The 15927-nt window shown below is 36.8% G+C and overlaps 1 protein-coding gene across 6 annotated transcripts in view; it reads left to right on the top strand.

Moving 5' to 3' along the window:
• The window catches only part of LOC150096498 (guanylate cyclase 32E-like), a 644496-nt gene that overhangs the window by 579330 nt on the left and 49239 nt on the right, over window positions 1-15927 (top strand). For all 6 annotated transcript variants that reach the window (XM_090407815.1, XM_090407814.1, XM_090407817.1 and 3 more), the window contains 3 exons: window positions 5205-5322; window positions 9451-9627; window positions 13422-13526. In XM_090407815.1, coding sequence (XP_090263941.1) covers window positions 5205-5322; window positions 9451-9627; window positions 13422-13526 — 400 coding nt within the window. The remainder of the gene's footprint in view (window positions 1-5204; window positions 5323-9450; window positions 9628-13421; window positions 13527-15927) is intronic.

The following is a 15927-nucleotide window of genomic DNA, read 5'->3' as shown; positions in this document are numbered from 1 at the left end:
TTGTGACCTCCGTATGAGACCTGCTACACTCACTTTTTTTTTAGAAAAAGCACTGAGAAAACTTCGCTCCCTAGACGGAATTCCAACCAAAAGAATCGTCGTACCTTCCGAGCTACGGAATAACCTGTTGTTCATGCAGTCTATACGAGAGTGGTCTGAAACGTTCTCGGCCTCGACCATGAATGGCAACACTATCGGCAAGATTTTTTTTATAAGTTGGTACATCTGTCTTAAGCATCCATGTGAAATTGCAAGTCATTCTATCAAGTAGTTTGTTTTATACAGCTGTCTGAAGCAAAAGTGTTGTCTGATATCCCTTGAAATGGATAAAATTGAGTATCGTGCGGTTATAAAATTCTTTGTTAAAGAAGGTTTAACGCCAAAAGAAATTCATTCGAAGTTCATAAAAGTTTACGGGCACACTTCTCCTTCGTTTTCGACAATAAACGTGGCCGTACCATCCTTGAAGATGATCCACGTGAAGGACGTCCAAAAAGTGTAACAACACCAGAAATCATTGATCAAGTGCACGCTGTGGTATTGGATGACCGGCGAGTCAAAGTGTGTGAAATTGCTGAGACTATAGGCATTTCAAAAGTACGTGTAGGATATATTTTGCATGAAGAATTGCAAATGAAAAGCTCTGCGCAAGATGGGTGCCGTGCTTGCTCACTGCAGATCTAAAACGCACTCGCATGAAAATATCTGAACAGTACTTGAAGCGTTTTAACAAGAATAAAACTGATTTTGTGCGTCGATTTATTACTAAGGATTATCCTTGGATTCACCATTACACACGAAAATCCAAACAGCAGCGAAAACAGCGGACTGAAGCCGGTTGTTCAGCGCCAAAAAAGACAAAGTTGGTTCCACAATCAAGAAAGGACATGCCATCGGTGGTTTGGGATGATACAAGCATTTTATTTATTAATTATCTTGAAAAGGGTAAAACAATAACCGAGGAACATCATTCCAATCTTTTAACCAGACTAGAGGAAAACATTCGTGAGAAAAGACCCGGTTTGCAGAAGAAAAATTCATCTTTCATCAGGACAAGGCACCTATCCACAAAGGTGTTTTGGCAATGGCAATGGGAAAATTAAGGGATCTGCAGTATGAATTGTTGGACCATCAACCCTATTCCCCAGATTTGGTTCTCTCTGACCTCTGTCTCTTCCCAAAACTAAAACTCTTCCTTGCTAGTCAACATTTTTCTCCTAATCTTGATTTTGCAGATCTTACTGACAACCACTACAGGTACGGGATAATGGCGCCGTAGCATCGCTGGAATAAATGTATTAGTCTTAAGGGAGATTATGTTGAAAAATAAAAATAAATTTGAAATTATAAATTCGTTTTTCATTGTGATGCCGAGAAATTTTCAGACCACTCTCGTAAGTGGGTCTCGACATGGCGCTGCAATGAGATTCAGAGGAAACTAAGTTAAAAAGATTGTGAATGAGCAGTTCGAATTAACAGATGGTAAAAGAAATCTCTTATGTTTATTCATGAATTCGGAAAGCATCTTCGGAAAAAACTATCATTCATAACCACTGCCCACCCAGAACGGAGCACCGATGACTCCAATATATCCGGTATATAAAATGATCTACAGCATATGACGCAAACAGTAAATGATATAAATATTGATTAGCGACCATTAAAAATTTAAACAAATGATCATTTTGACAATTCTTTAAAGCGATCTTTGTTTAACTTTTCTGGGAAGTCTAGTGCAAAATTAAGAATGTCATAATCAACGAAAAGACTTGATGTACAAAAAAGCCATACACTGAAATTTGCCATAACTATAGAAATTAGAATCAAACGCTTTTGAACGTGATGAACACTTATGTGGATTTTAAAGTTTTTTAAAACTGATGTAATAGCTATTTTCGTATTGACAATCATAATCGCAACGAGAGTTATTTCGATATAATAATTTTTGTGTTAAATATATGTAAATGAGCATTTTTGTAATAGATTTCACGGTTTGATATGAACACAGATGATTAAGAAAATAACTATTTATTAACTTAAAAGCTAATATTTCGCTGGTATTATATCCAGCATCTTCAGAGCACACAACACAAAGTTTGTTGCAAATGCAAAACAACCACAATCCGATAAGGTACGGCATCAGGGTCTTCTCCACCAACTTATACAATTTAAGTTCCCAATAAAACTAGTCAAACTAATGAAAGCATACCTAAGTGACAGACACATGCAAATCAAACTAATTGGAACAGTATCATCCAAACGCAAGATCCGTGCAGGCATACCACAGGGCTCCCTCTTAGCACCTCTACTGTTCTCGATCTATGCAGCTGACATCCCCCAAACCCAAGAAATATCATTACAGTATTATATGCGGATGACACTGTGATACTATCAAGATCTCGCAGCCATCAGCTAGCAACTAGAAGGCTGCAAGGCAGCATCAACACACTAGAAACTTGGCTAACAGATTGGGGGATCCAGGTAAACCCCACGAAAAGCACTGCTATACTATTCTCCAGAAGAAAAGTCACTAGTAAGGATGACATCCAGCTTCATGGACTCAAGATCCCATGGGTAACAGAAGTTACATATCTTGGTGTGAAACTGGATAGCAAACTCCTATTTAGTAATCACATTAAACTAACAGAAGGGAAGACAACCAGAGTAATTGCACAATTCTATCCCCTGATCAACCGCAAAAGCAAATTAGATATAAGAAACAAGCTAACTCTGTACAAAGCTGTAATTCGCCCAGTTATCACCTACGCCTCTCCAGCATGGAGTCACACCTTAGAAACCAACATACAAAAACTACAAAGAATCCAGAATAAGTGCCCAAGAATGATCTTGGATGCTCCATGGTACATAAGGAACTCCCAGATCCACCGAGAAGTAAACATCCCTTATATCCACTCTCATCTCCACGACTTAGCTGAAAATTTTTTTCCAAGGCAAACCTGCACTGAAATCCACTGATCAAACAAGCCAACAACTACAGTGAAGCAATACACTGCAAATACAGAAGACCAAAATCAATTCTACTACATATCGAACATAACTAGCCTCAGGCTCTAAGAGGGCGAGCAGGTAGTTCAATAATTCCTCAATCATTGTATCACTTACACAGATAAAGGAGAACAAGAAAAGTGTTTTTGCTTCACCCATCCAGCCAGTAACGTTATACGTTAAAGTAAACACAAGACTAAAATCCTAATATGGCGCCATCTAGGTTTAAAAAAAAAAAATTCCAAGTTTTGAAATAATAGTCCAAATGATAGTCTTAGAAAGTTTAAAAAAATGAAATAAAATAAAAGTAATAAATATTAATGTGATCTTAAGATGACTGTCTCCCAAATCTTTGGTAGATTTATACAGCCATACTTGTTAAGGTTTGGAGTATGTTTTAAGGCTTCTGTCGATTCCAGGAACAACCTCTCTGACTTGTAGAAGCTTCTCTGCATTACTTTTGTTTCTTTCCAATTGATCCTGTGTGCAGGGGTATCCAAAGCATGGTCTGCCAGACCCGACTTTCCATAGCGAAATTGTCGGATATATTTTTTGTGTTCACTGAGGCGGATGTCCACAGTTCTTCCTGTCTGTCCGTAGTAGGCTTGATGGCAAGAACAGGGCACTTCATAGACTCCTGGATGTGATAAAGGGGTGCATCTGTCCTTAGGTGAACGGATGAGAGTTGCTAGATTGCGCCATATTAGGACTTTAGTCTTGTGTTGCACGCTGCAATTGCTATTACTAGCCCCACTGTTACACCGAATTGTGGTTGTTTTGCATTTGTAACACACTTTGTGTTGTGTGCTCTGAAGATGCTGGATATAATACCAGCGAAATATTAGCTTTTAAGTTAATAAATAGTTATTTTCTTAATCATCTGTGTTCATATCAAACCGTGAAATCTATTACAAAAATGTCTGACGAACACGCAAGCCTATCCACGCATGTAAATGAGCAGCTTCATTAGCTGCTCATTTACATGCGTAGATAGGCATTAGTTAAAACATCGTTAGTTCTGTCATTGTTTAAATGAGTATACGGATATTTAAAAGGAAGATTCTGTGTTTGATCTTTTCTCGTCATTCAGCAGGATTAGTTTCATGAATGAGAGGTCGCGAGCGTATAAACAAAAGCAACATTTATTTATCTGCAACTGTTCCTTTGTGTTTTGTCTCCAGGAGGCTCCAGTTACTGTCGGTAAGTATTAGGAGCTGAAGCAAGTAAGGCCACGAGCTATGTCCTTATTACACTCTTATTTTTTCTGTCATTGGCGTATGTTCTCGATTTGTTTGTTTTCACGCAATAAGAAACCAGAGTTTCAGGGATGAAAAATTCTTACGTCTTTGTATTATGATACAGAAACGACAGGGTTTTTCCTTACTTTCCCTGAAACTCTGGTTAAAGCTTGAATGAAAAACCTGATTTTTCCTTCCGTGAAAACAAACCGGTCGAGAATGATATACGCCAATAACAGAAAAATGAATAATATAACAGTGATATTACTTACCTTACGTGGCGTTACTTACCTCAGTAACTAATACCAAAAGAGAACAGCCAAAGTCTCCCGAAGATAAAACACAAAGAAACAGATGCAAATGAAAAAATGTTCTCTTGTTTATATCTTCGCAATCTGTCATTAATAAAATTAATCCTGCTGAATGACGAGAGAAGATTAAATGAAAAAGTATCTTCGTATGCTCATATCGAAGCAGTTATTGGAACATTTTTTTCATTCACAAAGCTGCTTATTTACATATATTTAACAAATATAATAGTGTAATTATCAGGTCTAAATACGTCTCGCTGCAGTTATAATGTCACATAGGAAAGTAGTGAATCCACAAATCTAGCTCAGACTCAAATCCACAAGTCTATCTCAAATCTAGTTTATTATAGAGAATTAAACTGGACATTAGACGTACACCGATTCTCTAATGGACTAGCTGACGTACAACATCCACGTCGACAGTTCTTATGTCATTTTCTTTAATGACAAAGCTTCGGCATCAACAGTAACCTGATATTTCTCAGTGACTTCAGGTGAGGAACGTGCAGTAGTGCATCGCATAGATAAAGCATCGTAAGGTGATCCCAGAATATGGACGCACATACATTTATGACTTTACCTAGAACATTTTTCTCATTTGTGTGTCACATGTTTTATTTTGCGTCCTGAAAATATTGTTTTTCATCAGTCATTACAGGTACGAACAGAAGCTGGCCCGTCTTCTTTGGAAGGTCGACTTGAGGGATGTTCTTTTATTGAGGACGAATTCCGACATTACTCTCCACAACTTAAAAGGCTACAAACATGTAAGAGAAAAGAGATGTCCATTTTCTTCTAAGTTAATAAGCCTCAGTTTATGGTTACTTTTTAGATAAAACGATCTTAAATATTTATTGTACACATCTTAAGCATACACTACAAAGTATGATCAGAAAATACTGCACGTTTTTTCTTTAATCTGCACACATCAAAACTTATTTCCTTTAAGATAGCAAAAACCTAATTAAAGCTCAACTAATTTAATAAGATCAGTGACGAAGGCTTACTATACAAATTAATCGCTTCAGTGTTGGGGGGGGGGGTGAAGAATTTATTCAGTTTTGCTCAAATTGATTTGATATCATCCACTTATTATCACCTCCACTGGTGGCAACACAATTTTGGTTATATAGTACTAGAGCGACAGCATTCTGAAAGTTCGTTGTGCATTTTCTTTCACACGGGAAAGTGAGAAGAGAATGGGCGTATTTTTCCAGACATTCGAGTTGGTAATCCTGCCAACTTAGAAAATTCATCTGCAGAAGCACGGATTAAGGATACATTCAAGTGATACCAAAACGTATGTGTATTTACTTTTTTACATTATTTGCTTTTCTGGCATAAAAAGGCTCAGAAAGTAAAGGATATATATCCGTACCAGTATTCTTTCAGACTGAGTAGCTCAGTGCCTCCCACGGCGCTAAATCGCCCGAAGATAGAGCCTCATAAGTTCGATTCTAGTCGCCAACTAATGGAACTTTTACTAAACCATTTTTCGACAGATTCCCGAGTTAGTTGATCTCTGGCACGGACAAGCGGGTTTCATCTCGCGGAAACTTGGGTTTTTCGTCCTGTAAACGCAAGAAAATCGACAGTAGAACCCACACTATTTTCAGACAGCAAACATAGTGTTAGGATTAGAGACCAATGACGGCACTTGTAAGTCGCCTCTCTTCACCGGACACCATGATATTAGTGATAGTCTTGGGCCAGCTATCACTGATTGGCTACCGGTTGAGAATGAACTGCCCACTCATTCTCCAAAAGTTAGATAGGGCTAAAACGGCTTCGCCTACTCCCTATGCAGGAATAAAAAGGCGTTAGCTGATTAAAAAAAAAAACATTATAGTTTCCCAGAGAGAAAAATCCTGCTAATTTTGTAAACGATGACTGGCTATTTCCTTCAGCTGCAAGCCGTCATACAGGTCCTCGCTTCTTAGGAAGGATTCAAACCTTCATTTCAATATAAAGGCCAACGCCGTATTCTCTTTATCATTCTTGTGACTGCGCCATGAAGGCGCTGATGATTGAATAGCTGGAGCTCACCTTCACTCCCAAGTGTTCTTCCTGATGCCAACAAGAGGCATATCTTGAAAAACTCTTATAATTCCTTTTATATCGCAGCTGAACATTCCGCGTCCATAATGCTGGTTTATAGTTTGTGCATTGGTGAAGGGACGAAAGACAGAAAACCGAAGCATTCTTTTGGAGATTAGAACTATCTCGAAAGCAAAAAAAAACGGCATTTGGAAAGAGTGCGCACTTCACGAATGAAGTACATGACTGAGTCGACTCATCTAAATGCAGATTGGAACTTCTAAAATCATGCATCTTCACAGAGTTGTTGCAGACAACAAGTAGCATTTCCACTCGTTATTAAAGAACAAATTTCTAATTTCCAGCTGAGATATACTGTTTCAGTATTGTCCTTTTTATTTCTAAAAACTGGATATGTTGGATAATAACTGTTGCTTCAAGAGAGAATGACTTAAGTAAATGTAACACCACAGGAAGTAAAAGGTTTTCTGGAAGAGCAGGACAGTGATGTAGGCAAGTTTGTGAATGGAGAGGTGAATGGCACGAGTGAAGAGAATAAGAGAGAAGTAATACAGAGTGGACAGGGAAACGAGAGAGAGGTCAGGGTGGACACTGCATGAAAAGTGTAGGTGACGGTTTGAGGAGTGGATGTGTGAGTGCGCAAGAAAGGATTAAGACCATTATGGATATGGTGGTAACATTTAGGTCTCGGGAGGGGGTGTAATATCAGTGACCCTCTGATGATATTACAATGCCTTTTTCTGGAAGAAAAAAGGCATTGTGAATGCGACTCAAGACGAGCAGAAACAATCAGTTACATGAAGAGTACAAAGAGCAAGCAAGGAAGGATCCAGTTAGTAAGGTAGCAAAAGTCAGCAGTTAGAAAATGACGCTGAAAGAAATTCTAGGGAGTTTTTTACATGTGGCCAGTAGAAGGAAGAATGATTACAGGAAGATGATGTTGGTCAGTGATAATGGGAAAATGGAAACACTGAGTAGGATATGGTAGAGGTGTTTAATGAGCAGTTCATAAAATTATTCCATTTTTGTGATTGTAATATAATGCAGAACTTGAGAGCAGTGGGAATTGAGGAAATATCACTGACGGTGAGTGAACAGAATGTATATGAGAAAGTGAGTAATCGTAATGTCAACAAGGCCATAGGACGTGATGGTATATCACCGCATGTCTTAATAGAATTTTTCACGAGGTTAACAATAGCTTTAACGAACATTTTAACATGAGTCTTAGATTAACCCAGGTTACAAAGCAGTGGAAATATGGCGAAATTGTTTTGCTTCATAAAGGGTGATAAGACTAAGGCTTAAAATTATAAGCCAATCTGCTTGTCTGGAGTTGTGGTCAAGGTGTTGGAGAAGCTAGTGATGACAAAAATTCAGAACTTGGCGGATGGCTGTCCATTAAAAATTAAAATTCTCTTTAATTGACAGCATGGATTTGCCAAAGGAAAATTGTGTTTTAGTAATCTGTTTACTTATTATAACAAGGTGACGAATACATTGGACAAGGGGGGGGATGCATATACATTAATGCATTTACATTTTGCAAAGGCTTTCGATATATTGTCGCATGACAAAATAGTACTGAATTGTAACAGATGGGGTTAGACAGCAGATTAGTGCGTTGGACTGTAGAATAGCTGTCTGATAGGTATTAGCAGGTTATACATGGGGGGAGTGATATCCCCGAAGAGAAAATTCACTAGCGGCGCACCACACGAATCTGATTTGGGCCATTGTTTAATTTGTATGCAAATGACATTGGAAAGGGATTAAATTGTGATATGCAATTGTTTGCAGTTGGGGAGAGTTATGAGATGTGGAGCAGATGTTGTGGCTTTGCAAGAAGACCTAAATAGACTGTCTTAATCAGCGAGTGTGTGAGGGGGGATGTCAGTTTAATGCTGAAAGTGTAAGGTTTTCAAATTTGGGAAAGATGGGATGCAGCGTATAGGATTGGTGGGAATATTTTAGAGGAGATGAAAAATCTGGGGGTGATGGGTAGATAGGGAGTTGGAATTTTGTGGACATTTTGCTAAAATTCTAAGGACAGCATAGCGGATTACGGAAATAAAGTGGAGAACATTGACGTGTAGAAATAAGAATGTTTTGAGTCCATTGTGCAAGATTTCGATCAGGCCGCATATGCATTACTGTGCACAGATTCGGTCGGCAGAGTTTCAAAAGGATGAGATGTTAGAGAGGATTCAGAACGATTGACCAAGTTGGTTTCTGGTCTCTGGAATGTGGAGTATGAGGACTGACTTAGAGAAAATTACAGAGCCTAGTGGATAGAAGGAAGGGGGGGGGGGATATGATCGAGACGTACAAGTTGGTATGGGGTAATTACTAGATTGTGGATGAGATTCTCTATAGAATATCTGGAGACAGGGAGAACGAGAGACTATCCCTGGAAGCTGTATAAGGTGGGTGTGAACAAGAGGGTGAAGTGAATGTTTATTTTCAATGGGGAGTGGTGGGTGATTGGAATGCATTGGCTTGATGGTATGAGTGCAGGGACATTGAATGCATTTAAGTCGAGGTATGATGAGCCGTGCATTTGAGAGATGGACCTTCCACGATGAGTCTCTTGACTCCATAGAGGTATGTTGGTAATAATAATAAGTAGTAGAAGAAGAACAAATAATAGATAATGCAAAACTTTCAGAGGGAACTGATTCATGAACTACATTAAACAATAAATAAGGAATGTGGTTTTATTTTCTAAAGTAAAATTTAATTATTAAACTGAGGCTATTTATATGGAATTTCCTGAAAAAATCAAGATATTTGAATGACTGATGCAAATATGACATCGATATTGTTTATTTTTTTAGTTGCACGGACTTGAGACGAGTCGCATGAGTTCTGTACCAGACACTAAGAATGGAGATTTCGTTAACAATTGCACATTGTCTAAAATGGGTTTCTATAAAGGAAATGTGGTATATATCAAGCCCGTGTACAAGAAATGCATCGACATAACGCGAAATCTCAGGAAAGAAATGATTAAGGTAAGAACCTCTCTAAAATCAGGATTCTCGAAAAGTTGTGTTTTTAGAATAAATTTTTCGATAAAATGTAGTAATATTTTACTTAAGTAAGTAACATATCGCCATTTATAGTAAATCTTTAATTTAATTACTAGCATTAATATTATTTTAACGAACTAAAAAAAAGTGTTTTTCAATGATATATACTGGAAGATCCATGTATAAGTTGGTTAATGTGGAACGTTTATTTGAACTAATTGTAATCCTATTAAATGTTAAAAATACATAGCTCTTACGTTTAGTGTAATTATGTGTGTAATGTGTAAGGACATTCACTGGCGAGTTGTAAATAGATCTAGAGATATATGCAGTCTTGCTGTTCACGTGGCCAATTAATTGTATGGCATGCCAGCATATGAACAATGATGCAGTGGTTTCGATGGATACGTGGAAGGAATTAAGTTGCAACATCGAATTACAAATCTGCTAGTTAGCTATAAAGGCCAGTTGTACTCATCTATCAATGTTTTCATTTTGATACGGCCAAGTGTATCAAAGTTTGCGGAAGATGCACCCGAACAGTCCTAGTTAAAACGTTACACGTCGAACACTCTTTTTGTTATTTGGACTCATAACCCATACTTCAGAAATATTGCTAATTTACATAAAACAGACGCGATAAAAAAGATTCAGTTTACTATAAATAACGAAAAGAGAACTTCAATTTTTATGTGCCTTAATCAACAAAATATACGTACGATATACATCGTACGTATATTTACGAAATATTTACGAATATTTACGTATATTTCGTAAATATACTTCCATGCATGCATTTTGCAAGTGCGATGCGAAACGTTTTTTGTCAAGAGCATCACATGTTCATTCTCTAATTAACTCATACTTTAGTACTATCAAGATGAACGATCAATGATAAGAAGTATTCTGCAATACTTAATATTTATCATCCCTAGCAAATGTAAAGTATCTAACCATTCTGCTCCTTATATTATTCAAATTAAGCCCTGAAAGTTAAATATGTTTCAGCGTTATTAAAATTTATAAATAAATCTTTCAGTCACCATCGAAAATTCTTGTAGTTATTAATCACATTCGTAACTCTCCTGTTTCCTCTGATCTCTCAAATTCCTACACGCTGTTTACTACGCTGAATTATTTTTAAGCTTTTATATTCAGTGATTTTATGTTAGCTGGTGGACTTCTAAAGTTTAGCAACAAAGAAATTACGAAACCTCCATTGGATCGTTGCACTCTTGAGTCATAGCAGTATAAGTATTAAGATGGTTATTGTAGTAAGTCTGATTTGAATAAAAGGTATGACATGTCTTTTATATTTTTATTTATATATTTATTTATTTTTAATAAAATGCCCTTAGAAGGCAAAAGTTTGAAAACTGGGTTGCTCAATTTATTTGAAGCTTTGCTAATTAAAATTTCTTGCGATGTTTGAATTTTGGTTTTTTAATGAGACTTTTGCCGTGGTAAAATTAGAAAAACGAAATTATATGACCCCAACTTAGAAAAACAACTTAGAAAAAAAGAAATGATTGCAAACACCCACTCCAGTTGGTGTACTATTCTTACATTCTACTTGGAACACCATTCATTATCGTAACAATTATACAGCATACACGTCAATTTTGCTATTACAAAATTGTCCGATTAAACTCAAAATTGAAATGTTTAGATAAATTTTAAAAGATCTAGACAACAAATGCCTCGAAATTCAATACAGATAGTAATACACTTCAAAATGTTTTAAATAAAAATCATCTGATGAAAAAACCAAAACTTAACTCATTCGTAGACTGAGAGTACATTCTGTTGTACTTATTCTAATATACAGTCTAAATCGCAAATTTTATTGAACTGCACCAAATTAAAGTGGATTATTTGATATATTTTTCGACATACTTTGCATCTGATATGGTTTGATTGAAACGAAAACGGATATTATTATTATTATTACATGACACCTCCAAGGTGTCCAAAGACTCATCGAGGAAGAGCTTACTCTACAACTCTCTGTCTCGACTACTCAATCCACCAACTACAACGAACCGCAACTACACCAACACCATCTACCGCCGACCACCACCACTAGTATTTTCAAAGACAATCACAAACATCTATGCCCACGGCGGGATTCTAACCCGCAGTCTTTTGGCTGGAGAGCGAATACGCTAACCACTCAGCCAAGCAGGCCGGCACATATTACTCCACAAATTCCTATACGTTTTCCAGTTACTGAACTTCAGAGGTATTTTACCAAATACAAAGTTTGGGAATAGTTATGTTTACAAATGGACGGTAAAACGATTCTAAACACACCCATAAGCATTGTGCGGAACGCTCCTTAAAACTGGTCTCATTCTTAAGTCAAACATCAATTTTGACTTAATAATCCGTTTTTCCCCCTCTTTAGAAAACTATCATTGTTCGATAGTCCTATTTGAATACTATGACAAAAGCATTATGAGCTTTCTAACAAAAACGATAAACATTGACAATCGTCAATTCATAAACATTCTCAAATTATTTTGTATGTAAACAGTTATTAGGGCCTGGTAACATGCTGTAGTTTTTTAATATACAGTACATACAGTAATAACATACAATAATTTTCAACCCGAGTAAGTTCAAGACTTCGTGAAAAAAATTTTAATGCTATAACCGAAGTGCTTTAAAGGAAACACCATTGAAAATGCTGATAATCTCTCTCTCTCTGGATATAACTAAATGACAATTTGGTATTTCTGTTGACACTGAAATCAATGCTACATATTATAGCCACATGTGTATGATTAGTAGAAGCCTAAACTTCAACATTATCCTGTGCTGTACAACTCCAGACCAGAGAAGTTATTCTCTGGTAACTTCGTCACGCTGAAGTTCTGCCCTGCAAGGTATGCAAAGGAAGTATCAAGAAATCAGCTTGAGACTTGAAAGCTTGGTAAGGCCATATATATCTTAGCTGACACAACACACACACACACACCAAATGATGCAGTTTCTTCTATAACTGTATGGAAGGTAGTAAATCGTCGTCCAAATCCCAAACTGATAACGGCTAATTTGTTCCTCTTAACAAGTTCAGACCTCCTCAGCTCGATGTTAGCCCTATAATGGGGGTTTCTAATTGATATTATCCTACCTCTGTTCTACAACCTATTTTCTGTACCGCTCAATTGCATTGTTTTCTGACTCAAGTTCCATGTATACAAAAGCAACATTACACAACATGAGCTACTCTAAGAGCGTGGTCTGCAGTCATCACTTCTTCCATGAGGTGCTAACTCGAGTCTACAGAGCATTCATTTTTCATGCTCAAATGTATATATTCAATAATATATTAGATAGGTATAGCACATTATTACTGTTATTGTGGATGGGCTAAGGGTTGGATAACAGGAGATTAGATTGAATAATTCAAGCTATTCATCGGGCCTCTCATAACGAGGGTAGTTGTCTCGGCACTGGCGGCGAATATTTTCTACTACCTACTACCAGTATTAAACCTCATTGAGGCATTTCAGTTTGGATTTCATTATAACCGTGTAATAGCAAAATTGAACAAAATAAAATTGTGTCCATGATGCAATTTTTGTAATAATGGGGAGTGTCCCAAACGAGAATAATAACGTATCGCTTTACTTTCCTTGTTCTATTTACTTAACGATTATTTTTAAAGCACGAGATATCCACTATAATTATTTAAAATATATTTCATGACGCACTTGTAGCATATTTCAAATGCACAGTTTAAATAGCATTCTAAAAACTTTGTCTTGCAGATCAGAGAGATGAGGCATGAAAATATAAATCCTTTTATCGGCGCCTGCGTGGACCCACCCAATATTTGTACTCTGACTATGTACTGCGCTAGAGGAAGCTTAGAGGTAAGAATATCAATATTAATCTTAAAGATCTTTCTTTTTAAATTAAGAATATAATTTTAAAATTTTACCATTACGGGTCCTTTCTTCAATAAATTTAATGTGTATGCCATGGGTAAAATGAATAAAATCACGACTGTGTGTGTGAGAGAGAGAGAGAACTATTGTTCTCTCTCTTTAAAATATAAAAATATAAATTATAAAAATGAATTCGGTTAATTCATTTTTATAATATTAATCTTTCATTCTTAAAATTTATTTTCTCGTTGTTATGCGAAATGGTAGCTTATCACCCTTCGATATCTTTACTATAAAATATGAAGAGTCATTTTTTATCCGGTTAAAGGTTACAAATAACAAACAAGAAAAATAACGGAATTATTTCGGATTTATAAAAATTCAGCTTTGAAGCTGTCTACTAATTTATTTATTAAATCAAGAGGAACACACAAAAACCATTAGGATTTATGTAATAATAAATACCACAGATTTTAAGAAAGCAACTTCTTCCAAATCAGCACGAAATCCAATTACTTTGATTGTCATACAATCCAGAAGTGTAAAATAATGAAAACTGTGTGCAATGCAGCAAAGGATTAAAAGCTATCAAAAGAAAAACTGGCTTGTTTAATATCTGTAATGCACTAGATTATTTTATTTGGATCTTGCGTCCTTTATGCATAGTTGATGTACAAGAAACTTCAAGCTGTTGGCATGGCATATGAATCGCATCCTCCTCCAGAAATACACATACGGCTTCGGATGATAAAGTTTTTTTTTTTTTTTATTCCTTTGGAAAAAATGAGCATATCCTTCCTCTCGACGGTGGATATGTCGTGAGCCCTCCTGTTTATCTACTCTCAAAATGCTTCGCTAAACTCTCATCTGAACACTGATTTATTCGCGGAAATGAGCCAGTATGCCGTCCGTCCACACACACCAGCAGCAGCAGCAAGAAGCCGTTACCTCAGATTTTTAATGAGCAATGCGGCTTGATAATGGGTTCACAATTGTCGAAATCTAATGCAGACCAATAGACAGAGAAATTTGAAGGCGCTGCCTTATCAGAATCTGTTTTGAAACTGTCTATATATAGTGGCGTTATATGGACATTTTGTTTGACAGTATTTCTTGGAAATTCTGAAATAACGTCTTGGATTTTCTTAATGGTTGCATCATAAAATCGCATTCATTATCCAAGAAAACATTGTCATTTCTAGACATGTTAACCAATAAAAATTGAAAGTTCCATATCGCTTGACTTGTACTGTAGGTGCGTGCGTCTTCTATAAATTTCACCTGATTCACATCAGTTCTTTTCATAACCTCGACGAAAGTGCGGGATTGTTGCCACGCTAAAAGCAGAGCATTGTGTGTATTAAGAGAATGCAAAGGTCGAAAGAAAAGGAAAATGCTATTTATAAATATTACAAAATCTATCACATGCCATCACAGATTATGGCACGAATGTTTCTCTGCACATACCTCGAAACACTTTCTTTCCGTAGCGGTAGGCATCAAGGTCTCTATCTGATAAACCAGTTGGGGAACTTCAAAACTGTTTTAAGATCTCGCAGAGAAAGTGTTCCTTTTCAGAAGTATCCTGACTATATCATGCTACCACGCTTATAAATTTAGATGAGATTAAAACAAATTACGAAAGATGGGAAACTCACACTCAAAATATGAGTCAAGATTCACTTCGCATGAATCTTGCAGTTAACTACAAAATGGATTGGTCTATAATTTCTCAACCATTGTCTAGACAGACAATGTCTCGGTCGCTTCTGAGAGCTGAGAGAAACAGTTCGCCTGCGGGCAGCATCAACAGAAACGAAGGACTGCCGGATAACATTATAAAATTGCTTATCCTATCTCGAAGCATTTATTATTATTAATATTATTATTATCTAAGACCTTCAGGGAGTCAAGGACTCATCGAGGGAGGCTGTAAATTACTCAATCCAGCTATCATACCCACCCTTGAATTCATTCACACTAGATGCACTCACTGCCCAAGGTCAAATTATTCCACTCACTGCTCTCTAGGAGAAAAACCTAGCTCTTAACCCTTTCTTGACTGAAAACAACCTTAACTTCCATGGATTCCCCCGTGTTCTCTCTCCCGCCTTCCATATAACGAAAATTTTCATCAGTTGAAATGCTATAATACCCATTCAAAAGTTTATAGACCTCTAGCATATCACCCCTCTTTCTCTTGTTAACCAGAGTCTGTAATCCACATACTCGCAATCTGTCCTCATAATCTAAATCCCATAATCCGGATATAATCTTTGTAAATCTTCTTTGCACCCTTTCCACAGCCTCTTTTTCCCCTTGGAACACGGCAGACCAAATCTGCGCACAGTAACCCAAGTGTGCTCTTATCAAAGCCTTATAAAGA

The sequence above is a fragment of the Typopeltis vanoorti genome, chromosome 18, assembly GCF_054136105.1.
Source record: "Typopeltis vanoorti isolate ZY-2024b chromosome 18, IOZ_Tvanoo_1.0, whole genome shotgun sequence".
Taxonomy (NCBI): domain Eukaryota; kingdom Metazoa; phylum Arthropoda; class Arachnida; order Uropygi; family Thelyphonidae; genus Typopeltis; species Typopeltis vanoorti.
This window is presented reverse-complemented; position numbering and strand designations above follow the sequence as displayed.